General features: G+C 30.4%; 2 protein-coding genes across 2 annotated transcripts; both read left to right on the forward strand.

The window, feature by feature from the left end:
• The first annotated feature begins 1,336 nt into the window (after window positions 1–1,336).
• LOC107427814 (glutelin type-D 1) lies at window positions 1,337–4,221 on the forward strand. The gene is made up of 4 exons (XM_016038210.4): window positions 1,337–1,496; window positions 1,702–1,908; window positions 2,843–3,584; window positions 3,793–4,221. Exons 2-4 carry the CDS (start codon window positions 1,710–1,712, stop codon window positions 3,944–3,946), a joined length of 1,095 nt encoding a protein of 364 aa, XP_015893696.3. The 5' UTR covers window positions 1,337–1,496; window positions 1,702–1,709; the 3' UTR covers window positions 3,947–4,221.
• Window positions 4,222–4,525: 304 nt separating this feature from the next.
• On the forward strand, window positions 4,526–5,533 carry LOC125424240 (uncharacterized). Its single transcript, XM_060811499.1, has one exon. It carries the CDS (start codon window positions 4,762–4,764, stop codon window positions 5,350–5,352), a length of 591 nt encoding a protein of 196 aa, XP_060667482.1. The 5' UTR covers window positions 4,526–4,761; the 3' UTR covers window positions 5,353–5,533.
• Window positions 5,534–16,604: the final 11,071 nt, after the last annotated feature.

Genomic DNA, 16,604 nt, shown 5'->3' on the forward strand with positions numbered 1-16,604 from the left:
CATTTTTACTTTTTTTTTTTTTTTTACTTTTTTTTTTTTTTTATGTTTTTGACGGATTGAGATAGTGAAAAGATCGATAGCATGACCCTTGGCTGCAAGAAGAGCTACAGTTCATCTGTTTGATAGACGGAGCTACAGTTCTTGTTTCAACATCAAAGAGGCAAGTTTTTACGCCTCACTACTATGCGTACATAGTTATGACAGAAATGCCATTATGATTATATATAATTGGATATTTATTATGCATAATCAAATTATCATTTCTATCAAAAGGTAGACGAAATCCTCCAGAATAGAAATATTGATAGTTACAATATATCAAATCCTCCACTGATAATAATTATGGAGTAAACTTACTATGTTAGCTCTTATATATAAAAGAAAATTTTAATTTGACAAATGGTAACCATAGCAATTTGCCATGATCTACTTTTTATGTTGCTAATATATCATAATTTTATATATAATTTTTATATAAATATTAATGGCCCCTGTATATATATATATATATATATACTTTTCTTCCCTATATTAATTTGAAATAGTTCTGTTCCTTAATTTATTCATGTGTGTAATGCCCACCTTACGCGTCTCATCCACGTATGCACGCATCCAAACAAGAAATTAAAGCAAAAACAATTTGATAAAAGAGAAAAAAAAATTACCAAATTTAGAGATAATTAGAACAATTGTATTGCAATTGTCTTGTACTCTAATGTAACGTGTGAATTCAAGTTCTGAAATCCCAATTTGTCAAAAAAAAAAAAAAAAGGAAAGCTTAGGGTACTGAAAAACCAGGATGTATATGGGTATGTATGGTTTAAAGGTTAGACACTAATGTTAATATATATATATATATATATACTATATCGTTTTTAATTTTTTGAGTTTGATTTAATTTATATATTAAGGCTAGCTATTAAATTAAAATTGATTTTAAAAATTTAAACTGTTAAAATATAACTTTATTATGTATATCAAATTTGTCAAACAAAGACATATCAATCCATAACCAAAATTATTATATTTTTTCATGGGAATTTTTTTATCAAATTACAATAATTTTTAATTTAAAAAAAAGGATATATTTTAAATTCTATGATTATATATGATTATATAAATGTAAAGGATATACCATTTGATTTTTTGATTAATTATTAAAAAGATAAATTTAGAAAATGAAAAATAAAAATCAATTATTGATTTGATTTACTAAAAGAAAAAAAAAATCAATTTTATGTGGCAATGATAAAAATTTACCAGAACAGAACACGTGGAAATAGAGGGTGTTTGATCAAAAGTAGAAAAATCTACAATTCAATTGTAGTACTCCAATTTACCACCACCACGTAATAGAGAAGTGCTCCTACTCAGCCAAACACCTTGCTTTTTCCCTTCTATAAATACTCCCTCACTTTCTTCTCTTCCTCATTCAGAACTCTTACATAAATAAATATACTCACCTAGCATTTCTGGTTTTCTCTGAAAAAAATCAGGTAATCATGAATATTCATACACACACATACATATATTATATGCATATATATATATATATATATATATAAGAGCATAATATCTTATATACTCTATTAATTTTCATTTTCATTTTCATCTTCAGTTATTTTAGAATTTAATTCAATTCAATGGCTCTGATTTTTTCCTCCTTCTTCTTCCACATTTTGCTATTTTCGCTACTGGCAGCCAAGGCAATGGAGATTGATCTAAATCCAAGGACCGCCAACCAAACGTTGTTTGAAGGAGAAGGTGGAGGATACTACTTATGGTCAAGTAAAGAGTTTCCATTGCTTGCTCAGACAAAGCTTGGTGCTGGTAAGCTTGTTCTGAAACCCAATGGCTTTGCTCTGCCTCACTATGCCGATAGCTCCAAAGTTGGTTATGTTCTTCAAGGTTCGTTTTCACCAAACAGATTCTTATTTTTTCTGTGTCAAAGTTTATGGCCATATATTTATATGCAAATTATCCTTTTTTATTATTTTTTTTTTTTTCACAATTGTCAATGAATCTTAATTGACTTTTGTATATAATTTTATTATTTTGTTATTACGGAGACTGTATGTACAGAATTTAAAATCTAATATAATGATCCAATAATATAAACTTTATAATTTAAAGGTAAAATTTGAAAAAATAAAATGCATAAACACACATATATATGTAGGGTTCTATTGAAATGTGTTGTCGATCTTCTCGCAATTTGTTATGTTTTAGTTGAAGAAGGACAAGCTAGTTCCGCTCCAATATTCTAATTTGTGTTTTCTTATTTATTTTTATTATTTTTTATTTGATAACTAATATTATCCTAATTAATATTCTTGTTTGTGTGGATAGAAATCGATGATCCATTTTTTCCTACCAGAAAAAAGATATCCAGCCTCCCTTTTAGAAAGCTAACTCGTAGACTAATTTTATACCCAAAAAAATTACATATATACTAATATAATTATTATTTATTTTATATCGCATCTTAATTTTTTACAAATTAATCATTACTAGTTTTTTACCTCTAGACAAATAAATCTTTACTACTTTAGAAAATGTTTTTACCATGTTAATCGCCGGTCATTGCTCCTTTTATGAATTATGAATTGTACATTTCGATGTCGGATTCGGATAACCTCTTTTGTTTTTTTTTTTTCTTGTTCTGAAAAGAAATTCGGATATCACAATCGTAGCAAATACGAATCCAACTAACATGAAAACCTTATCTTATAAAAACCCATTAATTTATAATTTATCCTCTGTCACATCACATGGTAGTTTATAGAATGAGCCCACAGGAGGACCCTACTTATCTTTTGTCCTATTACCAAACTGATTACAGGATCCGATGGAGTAGTTGGAATGGTATTCCCAAAAAAAAGATCTTCCAAAGAGGTAGTTCTAAAGCTTAAGAAGGGAGATATTATTCCTGTTCCTCTAGGAGCACTCTCATGGTGGTACAACAATGGAGATTCTGAACTAGTTATTGTATTTTTGGGCCAAACCACAAAGGCTTATGTTCCTGGAGAATTTACGTATTTCCTTTTAACTGGTGGTCTGGGAATACTTGGAGCTTTCTCAACTGAGTATACAAGCAAAGCTTTTGATATGAGCAAAGATGAAGCAAAAGAGCTAGTGCAAAGCCAATCTGGGGTTCTCATAATCAAGCTAGAAGCTGGGAAAAAAATGCCAAAACCCCAATTGCTCAAAACCAAAGAATTGGTTTTCAACATTAATGACTATTCTTCTTTGGCTGATGATGAAAATGTAAAGAGAGGTGGAATAGTAACTACAGTTAACAAATCCAAATTCTCTTTTATAGGAGAAGTTGGATTGACTGCTACTCATTTGAAACTCGAACCCCATTCCATGAGCTCGCCCATTTACACCACTGATTCGAGCGTCCGAGTGATATACGTTGTGAAAGGGAGTGGTAGGATTCAAATTGTTGGTATTCAGGGTAAAAGGGTTTTGGATACTGAAGTTAAGGCTGGTCAGTTGGTTGTTGTACCAGCATTCTTCGTCGAAGCAAAAATTGCAGGTGAAGAAGGAATGGAGTGCTTCTCTATCATAAACAGTGCAGAGTAAGAACACTAATATTAGTGAATTAATCTTGTCAACTAATACTCGTTTGAAACGCAGGACTACACTGGATTTGATTTTGATTAGGAGGTTTTCTTTTTGTTTAATCAAATTGTAGATATATAAATGATTTTATTTACCAATTAATTCCAAACATATTTTTTTAAAGCACTGTAAATTAATTTTGTTTTTCAATGTTGTTTTGATCAGGCCAATTTTAGAGGATATAGCTAGCGATGAATCGGTACTGGCCGCTTTGTCACCTGAGGTGTTACAAGCCTCCCTCAATATTAGTGCGGTGTCTGGAAAACACTTTATTTCAGAGATTATGAAGAACTCCATTATCCTCCCTCCAACAAATTAAATTAATTATATAAGCAAATAATATATAAGTATTACGACTTTTCCAGTTTAGTTTAATTAGCAAATGAAATAATCTTGTGGGAATTAATTTTCTCTTATGTTATAAATCTTTCCATGTTGCTGGTGGTCAGCACGAAGCATTTTATTTTGTTGTTAATTTTTATCCTTAAATTTAAGAATTCCACCAGCTCACTTATTTGTACCTATGGGGACGTATTATATGTATATTTCCCATTTCATAATGGAGTTATCTATAATTTATGATACTTTTTTCTTTGATATTACATCTTGATGGTCCCATCCAAGAAGGGCGTCGGGATACCCGTGGTAAATCAAAATAATAATAATAATAAGGATTAATTACATTGTACATATGTGAAATTTTTTTTTAATTACAACCAAATATCCTGATATATGTAATAATTATAAATCAATTACTGTCGTTACCACATTGGTGTTAAAATTGACAAAAGAAGGGCATAATAGTTATTTAACACAACTAAAATAAATAAATAAATAAATAAATAATAGTAATAATATAACTATATATATAACCAACATTAATAAAGGCAAACACATAATAAATATAACCCTTCTATTACTGGTCGGAATAGAATAAAGACTAATCATATTTATGCCCAGTACTACTCACTCTCTTTTTTTACTCTAAAATCTTTATAACCAAAAAAAAAAAAAAAAAAAAAAACACTTAAATACTATTATACCATCAAAAGCTCAAGATTGGTTTGTTACGTACACAAACAAAACCCACCGCCACAACCAAAATCCAGTTTTTCTTTTTTCCCACAAAAATCCATGGAAGAAAAAGAGAAGAAGAAGAAGATCAACAACCAAAACAAGAAGCAAAAACACCAGCACCCAAATGACCAAACCACAAAAACTTCAGATTTCTCTTTCAAACCCAGCTCTGATGTAAAAGGTATTCGTTTCGGTGGGCAATTCATTGTTAAATCCTTCACGATCCGTCGTGCTAGGCCATTAGAACTTTTTCAACTCCTTTCTTTCCCACCCACAACAAGTACCACCATACCCACACCCACACCCACACTCACACCCACCAACACCACAACCAACAATTACAGTGGCAATAAATCAAACACCAAGAACGCAAACAACCACAAGCTTCTGTTCCCTTCAACCACAGCTTTCTTGCCCACAAACTTCACAATCTTGGCTCACCATGTTTGGCGCACACTCACTCTCGGGCTAGGAGCCAATAAATCCAAAGTCCTTCTCTTCGTGTTCGAAACCGAAAGCATGAAGGTCTCCATGGATGGGGTTTGGCCACCGGAGATTCCGCTAGGCGAAGTGAACAAGAGGCTGGTCAGGGGCTTGACTGGGTGTGAGATGGCTCGGTTCAAGTTTAGGAAAGGATGTGTCAAATGACTATTATGCTCCTCCTTCGTCAACTTTAAATTCAATTTGGTAACCATAGCGATTGATTTGTAATTATCACATACATCAGGATTCTGATTATAATTAAGAAAAACATTAAGGAAGTGCAGTGTAATTAACCCTAATAATAATTGTAAACTTGAAGTTTTGATTGCAGATTATTAAAAAATACTTTAAATTTACAAAATTTGCTTAATTGTATTTATTAGAACAACCAAGTATAAATATTTTAACTATTTAACAGAGGCTAATCTGCCAAAACAAAGTAAGTTCTTGTGATTTTATATGTCCCCCTTTTCCTCTATTTTATTAGGTTTTGTTTCAAAAATATAGAAGAAAGGGTGATTTAGTGATTTTACACTTTTTTTTTTCAATTTTCAAATCTGTTTCTCATTCAATAAATGAATTAGAGAAAACTGTATTCAGATAATATATACATAATCCATGCAATATTTTTGTTTTCCTTTAAAAAAAAGAGAAATTAGAAGAAATTTCTAAAATTAAAAAAAATAAATTTATGGATTGATTTCTAAAATAAAAATATCTATTTTTGAATTATAAACACTGATGGACCCACATACGGCCCAGGGGCATCCGTCCCCTCAAATTTTTTTTTTTCCATTTAATCTTTTTATTTTTTTATTCTTTAACTTATTTAACAATTTACCCTATTTATTGAACTCAAAAAAATTAACTTATTCAGCATGGCTGTGCCCCCCTTTCAACACCAAGCTTTTAAATATATGAAATTTTCAACAATTTTTTTTTAAAAAATTTCTATTTGTTTAAGAGATCGAAAAAAAAATTTAATTTCAAATGAAACGGATAAAATTTCTATAATATCCATCAAAATTTTCAGAATATCATCAAAATTTTCGTGAGAATTTCTGTCAAAATATTCACATTAAATCCTTAACAATTTAGTTAAAAAATCCATAATGTCCATTAAAATTTTCAAAAATTTCCATGTAAATTTTTAAAATTTCTATGAAAATTTAAAAAATATCTTTGAAATTTTTTTTTTAAAAATTTATAAAAAAATTCATAAATATTATTGATGGTTAGTAAATAATTTACCAAATTAATTTTAGTGGTAGTTTTTTTTTCATCTTTTAATTATTTTTTAACCTTTTAATTATTTTTTAAATAGTTAATGATATGAATAAAATGGAGTGAATTAAATTTAATAACCTTGATAGATTTTATTTATTGATAACGTATATATATTCTTGCTATAAATTTTGTATAAAGAATTCATTAGAATCCCATAATTATAGATTAATAGTTGATTAGATAAGAATGAAAAATAATTTCATAAAATAATAATATGAAAATATAATATTATGTAGAACTGGTATTAATAGTATTTAAAATAATAACTTTAAGCAAATAAAAATATATTATACTAAACATCATGAACAATTACATTTAATACAAGATTTTTATAGTCTACATATTAATAATTAGATTAAAAATTATCAAAAAGATATATCTTTTAATAATTATTTTTTGCATTTGGCATCTTAAAATAAAAATGAGAAAAAAACCAATAATTTTTAACCATCTAAGAATTCTAAGAATTTTATAAGTATTGAGATGATATTTATGAAATTTAATGTAATTATAATAATTATTTTATCTTAATTAATAAATAATTTTTATCAAATATATATATATATATATATATATATATATATATATATATATATATTTTTACATATTTTTATCAATAATAATTTATTTATGATCATTGTCGCTCACAATAAATTAAATTAATTAATAGAAATATAATATCTATTCGATATTTTTATAACTTTTATAATTAATTTGATAATCGATTAACTATATAAGCTAATTTAATTTATAAAGTTTCAACAAAAATTTTTATTTTTTAAATAAATTTCCATTATTTTTTGTAAGTTTTTATTGATATTTAATAATTTTTGAAATATTCATGGAAATTTCAATATTTTAAATATTTATATTTCCATTGATACCGAAATTTTAAATCTTGCTCAACACTTACACCTAGGGCTTTTTCATGTAATTTTCCTACATTTATTCTTGGAAATGCTTATGATTTTTTTTTTCTCATTTGTTTTGTGTTTTCGTAACCTGTTTTTTTTTTTATCTACATTCTTTCAATATGTGTATATATATATATATATATATATATATATATATATATATATTATCTCCTCATGTATCTACGTTTCTATTTTATCTCATACTTACAATTGTAACGCTAATACTTATCAACAATCTCTCAGTTGTAGCATGCTTATTTAAATACTTTTTTCACAAAATAAAAATGCTTCTTTAATTACTAATTAATAAGAAACTAAACTTATAATTAAAACTAAAATTATTCTTTTGGAACAATGTAATATTTATGGATTTACTTTTTGCTTTGTTGAAGTTACATAAATAATTATATAAACTTTTGGGTTTGATAGAAGAACTTGTATATGGGCATTATAATATATGCTTATAAGTTTCTAAATTAATTATTATTATTATTATTAATATCTAGCTAGCATTATTGATATATATATATATATATATAGGGCAAAGTATGTTGTATTATATATACAATTTTGAACTAAAAAGTTTTTTTTTTTTTTGGGGAAATAAAAATAAGTTGTTATAGAACTCATGTCTTCCCATTATGGAACTGGCGATGGTAATAACCCACTAACGGTCATATAAAGTGAAAAGGAGTTGCCAATTAGAGACACGATTTGTCGAAAATTAATCAATTCTTATAAATGTTCCGAATAAAATTCGTCTTACTAGTATCCGGACAAAATTCATTTGGGATTTGCCGAGTCTTTCTCTTCATATATATATATATATAGCATAAATATCTTTTCAAATCAAAAGTATTTTTTAATGAATATGAAGTGTGTTAATTGGACTCACCTAGCACATTAAAATTTAAAGAGGAATAATATTTAATTAGATTAAAATTAGAAAATCCATTTTCAATAAAAATTCGACAGAGTCTCTGCTACTTTAAACTAAGCCATCCTTTCAATAATGCGCTTCAATTTAAAAGTTGGTTTTTTCTTTTTTTTCCCATGAGCATTTTAAAGTTGATTTTGGTTTCGTGTTTTCATTTTTAATAAATTCTTGGAATTTAGAAACCCAATAATTTTGGTCAAATCTGTAATTTTTAGCTTGAAATTGATCTTTTCCAATACAAAATCTCCAAGTTACGGCCTACAAATAACATTAAAGTAGACCACAGCTGATAAAACCAACTAAAATAACAAACATTTAAAACTTAAGGAAATATATAAACAGTAAAAAGTAAAATTTGCTTGGTTGTGATAGCGATTGGGTCAAGTCCGTGTAGTTGGCCTTTGGTTCATCGGCAAACAAATGCAGGGTCTCGATTACGGTTTTTTCGAAAAATAGCCACCTCGTAAATGGTTTTTCGAAGAATAGCAAAAAATTTGTTTTTTAAAAAAACTAGCCATCTTGGGATAAAAATATCCTTGACCAAATTGAAAATTATGCAATATGTTTTTTCTTACCCTTTCCTTCTTCCTCTAAACACCCATTCATGTTTTATACAAGACATTCTCTAACAGGTTGCAAACACTCCTTGCATTTCATCTGTTCTCACTCTCTTTTTCTTGTATTTTTTCATTTCTGAAACTAAACTCAGGTAAAATTTTTTTCTTTTTTTAATAGATGAAACTGAGGAAATATGGGTATGTATTTTTTTTTTCTCTTTTTTCTTGTATTTTTTGTTAGTTTTGTATTTTTTAAGATTTTTATTTAATATGGGTATGTAAGAAATTAGTTTATAAGCTGTTATATGTGAGTTTAAAAATACTTAGGTGACATATGATTTGAAAATGGGGAAAAAATTGTGTAAAACTGAAAAATCATGAAAAACAGTAAAAACGGAGGAAATTTGACGAAAAAGATGATCTTCCTCCATTTCCTCCAGTTTGTCAGTTTTTGCAAGTTTTCCGCTAGTTTTCCGCTAATTTTCCGCCAGTAGGAAAACGCTATATTGGCCCAAAAAAAACAGAATCGATTTTTTTAATACAGTTAATATGTTTGTTTAGTATTATTTAAATTTTTATATATTTATTGATTTAGTTTAACGTTATTTATTTAATTTTGTAGTAAAATGGAAGATATTGATATTGTAATTGCAGTTTTATACAATGGAACATTGGTACAAAATGATGGTGGTAATTGGGAATATCGAAATGGTAAAAATATAATGGGTGTTCGTCGACAAGAGATGCACAAAATCAGAGTTAGAGGATGAGATTTTCAATTTTATTGAGATAGATCAAAATAAATATTTGCTAAAGCTAAAATGGATATATGGACGATGTGCAGAAAAGTTGGATCCTACAGAAATACACTGTGATAAGGATGTGAAATGCTTTCTTCAAAAAGTGAGAAATTGAGGGATGACAATGATGCGTCCTTCATTGTATGTTGAGGTGCTTTCGAAAGTTGAACATGTATTTAGAAATGTTTATCAAACAGCCTTTACTTCGGATAGTGGGAGTAATCTTCATTCTTTTGCTTGTCCTCCAATTGGCATTCGTCTACCACAAGTTTTCAGTACTGAACCTATTCAAGCTACATCTCAGGAAATTATGGTTCATGAAACTCAGTTTAGAGATCAAGTTAATGTTTGTGGGGCTTGGACATCATTTAACATCCACGAAGGAGTTGATGTTGGAGGTGACTATGCTGAACGGTTTCCTAAAGATGAGGAGTATGAGCAGTTGCATAATATTGATCATTATGAGAATTACAATGCAGCAGGGGATGATATTGATCATAATGATGTAGATTTTGATCATGAGTTGCCGGAAAATGATAATGATATGCATCCTGAAATGAACAATAAAGGAGTTGATGATGTTAGGGTTCATCGTGCTACAAGTGACCACACATCATCGAGCAACAGAACTGGCTCTATGGCCATATTTTCGTCAAAGTTCACTGGCTATGAGAGCATAGTACTTGGACAATTATTTCGCAACAAACGTGACTTACAGAATAAACTGAGTATCTATTGCATGCGTGAAAATAAAGAGTTCAAGGTGACACGGTCAACTACACAACAGTATGAGGTTGTATGCTTGGAAAATACTTGTAAATGGCGACTACGTGCAACCACATTTAAAAATGGAGAAATATTTGTTGTGAGAATTTTTGATAATGTACACAGTTGCTCGTTAGATATCATGCATCGAGAACACAAGCAGGTTAGTAGCCGGATTATCGGACAATATATCATATTTAAATATGAAGGGATTGCACGTGTTTACAAACCCAAAAAAATTCAACATGATTTTTTGCAGAAATATGGGGTGAATATAAGCTACAACAAAGCATGGAGTGGTAAAAAGTATGCACTTAATAGTGTTAGGGGATTTCTAGAGGAGAATTTTGCTAAGTTGCCTGCCTACTGTTATGAGTTAGTGTTGAAGAACCCTGGGACTCTTATATGTATCAAAACAGTCGATAATAACAATTATGTATATTTCTTTATGGCGATTCAAGCATGCATTAGGGGATTTATATCCCATATGAGACCCGTGTTGGTTGTTGATGCAACTACATTGAAAGGGAAATACAAAAGGTACATGTATATTGCATCGGGTATGGATGGTAATAAACAAATATATCTTTTGGCTTTCGGCATTGAAGATGGAGAGAACGAGCAATAATATACATGGTTTTTCCAAAAGCTTAAGGATGCCATTGGAGATTTCCCGGATTTGGTGTTTGTGAGTGATAGACATCCCGCTATTAAAAAGGCATTACGCAAAGTTTTTCCTAATGCATACCATGCACTATGCACGTACCACATAAGCAAAAATATTAAAGCAAATGGACATGCGAAAGATGAAACAATAATACAATGTTTCATGCTCCCAGCTAGTACATATTTGGTTGAAGATTTTGAGTTTTATATGGGGCAAATTGAGGCAAAAAATAGTAGGGCTACCCAGTACATTCGATCATGTGACCCTGCAAGGTGGGCACAATCTCTTTTTCCATGTAGAAGGTACACTATCATGACCACCAATATTGCAGAAAGCTTGAATAGTATTTTACTAGATGCTAAAGAGATGCCAATAGTAGCATTAATTGAGCACATATGGGATTTACTGTAAGGGTGGTTTTATGAGCGACATACTGTAGGTGCAAAATTGACAAAGCCTGTGACTGACCATATGGAAAAGCAACTCAAACTCTAAAATTTGAAGTTTATCGGACTATGTGTGAAGGCCGTTAATATGCATGCATGCTCATGCAAAGTCTTCTATCTTGATCAATATCCTTGTGATCATTGTATTGCCGCTTGCAAAGAACGCAAAATTGCTCCTTATGGCATGTGTCCTCATTACTACATCGCGGATGCATATCGTGCAGCTTATGCTAAGTCCATTTACCCTTTGTTAGATGAAAAACAGTGGCATGCTCCAGATGACGTGTTAAGTCATATTGTTCTTCCACCGAAATGTACACATAGGCGATCCGGTAGGCCGAGGATGCAATGTATAGCATTCCAAGGTGTAGATGTTATTGGACATAGATATAAATAATGCGGTGGTGTTGGACATTATAGGTAGAGATGTACGAATTCATTATCTTATGCTTCGAATTAGCAAGTTTTAATTTAGTGTTGTGGTTTAATATTTTTTGATAATTATTTCATATCTTGGATATTATATTTACTACTTGACGGTAATGATTTATTAGCAATTTTATTTTTTAAGAATTTAATCCCAAATGAAAAGAGGCTTTCTAGAGCTGATTTAAATAATCTATTAGATTATTATTAAGTAAATAATCTATTAGAAATTGATTTTCCAAGTGGAGAAAATTAATTTTCGATAGGAGTAAATATTTTTTGACAATTTCCGCTTGGAGGAAAAAATTTCCAATAGGAGGAAACGATTTCCGCTTGGAGGAAAAATTTTCTGACAGGCGGAAAATTATCCAGAAGCTTCAATGGACCTCCATATAAGGGATTTCCGATAGGAGGAAATTTTTTTTGCCTGGAGGAAAAGTGTTCTGACAAGCAGAAAAATTTACAGAAGCTGCAATTGAGCTAGATGTAAGATGTTTGTGCATAATGGAATTCTAATAAATAAACATGGCACATTTTCTATAAGGTCAATTTGTAACACCCCGTCCCGAAGTACACCGGAAATTTCTCAAATTGAACGTCGTTGACCGAGAATGATCAAATTTTGACTTTTTGACTCGGTAAGAATTCTAGGTTGACCGAGGCACCATTGCGAAGTATGCATCGATCCTAGTCCGTATACTGGTAGCATGTCAAAAACGGAGCTACGATTTGAAAGTTATGAGTAAAACAAGTTAAGGTTCGAACTGTCCGAGGGTGTCAGAGTTGACTTTTTATTCTTGTAAAATTGAGCTTTGACTTATGTATGGTTGTGAAATACTCGTCGATACGAGCTCGTAGACTAGCGGCACATCCGATTTGGACATGTGATTGGAAAGTTACGGACCTGTGAAGTTTTTCCGAGATAGCTATTACTATTCATCGATCTGTGAATGTGCGTGAACAGTGATGCCACGTGTAGCATTATAAGGGTGCCACGTGTCACGATAAAGAATTGCCACATTTCAGACAATTAAATATTATATTATTTTATTATTATTATTATTATATTATATTATATTATATTATTATTTTAATATTATTTTATATATTTATTTATTTATTTTCTTTTTCTTTCCTTCTCCCCCATGTGGGAAAACACCACGGGCCCCCTCTTCTTCTTCTTCTTCTTTTCTTCTTCTTCTTTCTTCTTCCTTCTTCTTCCTCCCGTCGGTCTTTCCTTGCTGCATCTCTTCCGGCCACCGGACGGCCACATGAGCCGGACAGGTAGAAAGCCGATGGAAAACCCGGCCGATAATCGGAAGGACAAGGTCGAATGTCGCTGGACACACCAGGATCAGGCCTCCATTGTCGGCGACGACAAGTTGATTTTCCGGTGATCCGGCCATCACTAGGCCAAATTGATACTCCTTTCTACTATTTTTGGACCTTCTAAGCTTAATTTTGAGATTCATTCAGCTCAATTCCTTGCTGTTTGAGAGATATGAGAAGTTGAACTTTGACCGAATCTTTCCATCCATTTTCCGGTCACCGTCGGTCGAATTGAGCCCAATGGAAGTCGGTAACGTATTTCTCGTCTATTTAGCTTTCTATAGGTACTTCGATTGTGAATTATGATGGAGTATTTTGAAAGATGCCATTTTTGGATAAAATAATATTATTTTAATGTGGTAATTTGAAAAATGTATGTTTGATGTTTAAATAATTGCTATTTATATTGATGATGTCCAATTATGTTGAATTGCATAAATATGGGTTGAATTAATGTTTCTTAAATTTGGAAAGCTGTAGATTTTAAACTACTGTTAAATTATTGTTAACTATACTGTGAAATTATGACAGCTAATAGAATGTATCTTTATATGCTTAATTATTTGTGGAATTGTATGTGGTTCTATTGACATTTAGTATGAATTAACTTGAAGGTTTGCAAAATTGATTATATTGAATTATTGTGATTAAAACTATACTTATGTGTTTAATTATTTATTTATGCATGAAATTTTGTGAATTTGATAAAAGTGCATAAATTTAAGTGTATCATATAAAATTCAAATTTTATAATATTATACTATATTTAAAAAATATATAATGTTAAAAAAAATTTTATCGGTTTTCGATGCACCATACACGTACCGGTGTTCTGTACTTATGGATGTGATTAGCTCGTAGGTGGACATGGATGTGATTAGTATGCAGGTTGTAATGTCTCCCATGAGTTTCCATCGGACCGAGGGCAGGCAAGTTTGATATTGGCCATAGCCGCCCCCTTCCATGGCCGGGATGACAGTTTAAGTAGCAGTGCGGTGGGACGTCACGCGACCGTATGCCGGTTTCTCTCTTTAATCTCCCCGTCAGACGGTGCTTTGGGAGGCTGGGCACTGTAAGACACCACTGGTATATAGTATGTGCATCAAGTATTTTTTGTGTATATATATATGTTATATTTGTATGTATCATACCGTACGGGGACAGAGATCTGATGTGGTCCATGAAGAGCTAGCTTCCTCACTATGTTGCCTACGAATCCAGAAGATTGGACGACCAATCTAAGCAACCACCCGGACTATACTGATAGCAGGGTGCTGGCGACAGCTGGAATCATGGATTGCGTAATATGTTGGAGGGTATCGTTTGTACCCCTGATACGAGTGTATATTTGATAATATTTTTTTTGAATTTTAAATTATTATTTGATCTCGTATTATTCTATCTATTCATAACCTGATTTTCTAGCATTATACTTAATTGCTTTTATTGTCATTACTATTATTAATATTATTCTCGTTATTAAAATTACAATTATTATTTATCAGAATTATGTTTACAATTATTTTCATTATTACTAATATTATCATCATCATTATGATTATTATTATTATTTTTATTATTATTGCCATTATTTATTATTATTTTTATTATTATTATTAGCATATGATATATCTGGACAAGTATCACAGCCTACAGGCAAGAAATATAGCTATTGGGCAAGTATAATAGTCCTTGGACAAGTGGTAGCCTTTGGACAGATGAGATAGTCCTTGGGACAGCTGTGATTATGTGATAGTTCTTGGACAAGTGATTACCTCCGAGTAAATATGACAGATGATATTAGTACTATTTTCATCATGATAACGATTGCTATTATTATTATTGTTGTTGATGTGATAATTGTTTTACTTTTCTTCTTATATTACCATCGGTATATTTTGTAACACAATATTTGAAATATATTTGAAATTTACGGCAATTAGTGGGTGGTGTGGGCAGACATGAATGATTAAAGATATATTTGGCTGTTTATTTAGTTGATTATTCCTATTGCATATATATACGTATGTGTTTTATATAAATTGTTATCGGAGTGCAGCTACTATGAAAATTATTGTAGTAAGGTGGGAGGAATAAGGTGGTACCATATAGGAGTGTATTTTCGTGCATGTAAATTTTGGGCATGTTTTACCCTTAGGGGAAATGCTGTCGGATTTTCCATAGGATGATCCGGTAGGATCTCCCTGGGATCAAGATTTTGGACGGGTCCTGACACAATTAGTTATCCTTATATCAATAACACATCGTTATCTTCATTAAATGAACATTATAAGCCACCATTATCTTTACAATTAAAATGCTAATATAATAAAAAAAGATGCATTTATAAACATGATAAAAGTAAAGAAAAATGCATTATCATCCAGCTCATATGCTTAGTTCTTTGTTGTAAGCCTCATGAGCATACTTCCTCCTGAAGAACTCTATTTATCTCTCTCTCTCTCTCTCACTCTCTCTTTCTCTATCTCTGTGAATGTGTGTGTAATTTTCTCAGCATGCACTTGTAACTCTACGATTGCAAATTTTGTGTTTCAATTTTCTACTCAATCCATCACTTGCTCTTCCAATGCAAAAAGAAATAGAAAATCAATATTCGTAACAAAACTTAATTATTTATATATTGATCATATTGTTTAATTATATATAGATCATATTGTTTAATGCCATATGCAAGTCCTCAAATTCTTAAAGACGTCACCAAAGGAAAAAAAAAAAAAAACCACCATGCAAAACCTCTCTTGGAATTTTTCAAGAAAAAAAGAAACAAAAAAATTAAAAGCATATTAAACAGTCAAATTTTAATTTGTAGCACAGATAACAGTGAGATCATACCCAGTTTTTTCTATATTTGTTAAATCCTTCTTATCGTATAATAAGAATATTTCTTTATCCACTTTAAAAATTTTAAATACAAATAAGTAAATTTGTAACGAAAAGGATTCTATTGATATTTTAGAAGGGAAGGCAATGACTGGGATCTAGGGAGTGTTTAAGCTCAGGAGTGAGCTGTGTAGGTAAGGTCCATTGCTCAAGTCCACATGAGGCCATACAAAATTAAAATATATATATATATATATATATTTGATTGCAAGTTAGAAAACTTGTATAAGATATTCTGTTGTAAATTATCAAATAAAAAATAAGTTATAAAATAACCATGCGATGTAAGCATAGATTTTAAACATAAAAATAGATGTTTTTTTTTCCTTTCCAAAAAAAGGATAGGATTTGTTTTCTCTTATAAGAGTTTCTTTCAGGTTTATAAATT

The sequence above is a fragment of the Ziziphus jujuba genome, chromosome 9 (assembly GCF_031755915.1).
Source record: "Ziziphus jujuba cultivar Dongzao chromosome 9, ASM3175591v1".
NCBI lineage: Eukaryota > Viridiplantae > Streptophyta > Magnoliopsida > Rosales > Rhamnaceae > Ziziphus > Ziziphus jujuba.

Coding starts and splice junctions, on each gene's coding strand:
- LOC125424240 (XM_060811499.1), top strand. CDS start 4,762: ATGGAAGAAAAAGAGAAGAAGAAGAAGATCAACAACCAAAACAAGAAG.
- LOC107427814 (XM_016038210.4), top strand. CDS start 1,710: ATGGAGATTGATCTAAATCCAAGGACCGCCAACCAAACGTTGTTTGAA. Junction 1,909..2,842: donor AGTTGGTTATGTTCTTCAAG/GTTCGTTTTCAC, acceptor AACTGATTACAG/GATCCGATGGAGTAGTTGGA. Junction 3,585..3,792: donor TCTATCATAAACAGTGCAGA/GTAAGAACACTA, acceptor TGTTTTGATCAG/GCCAATTTTAGAGGATATAG.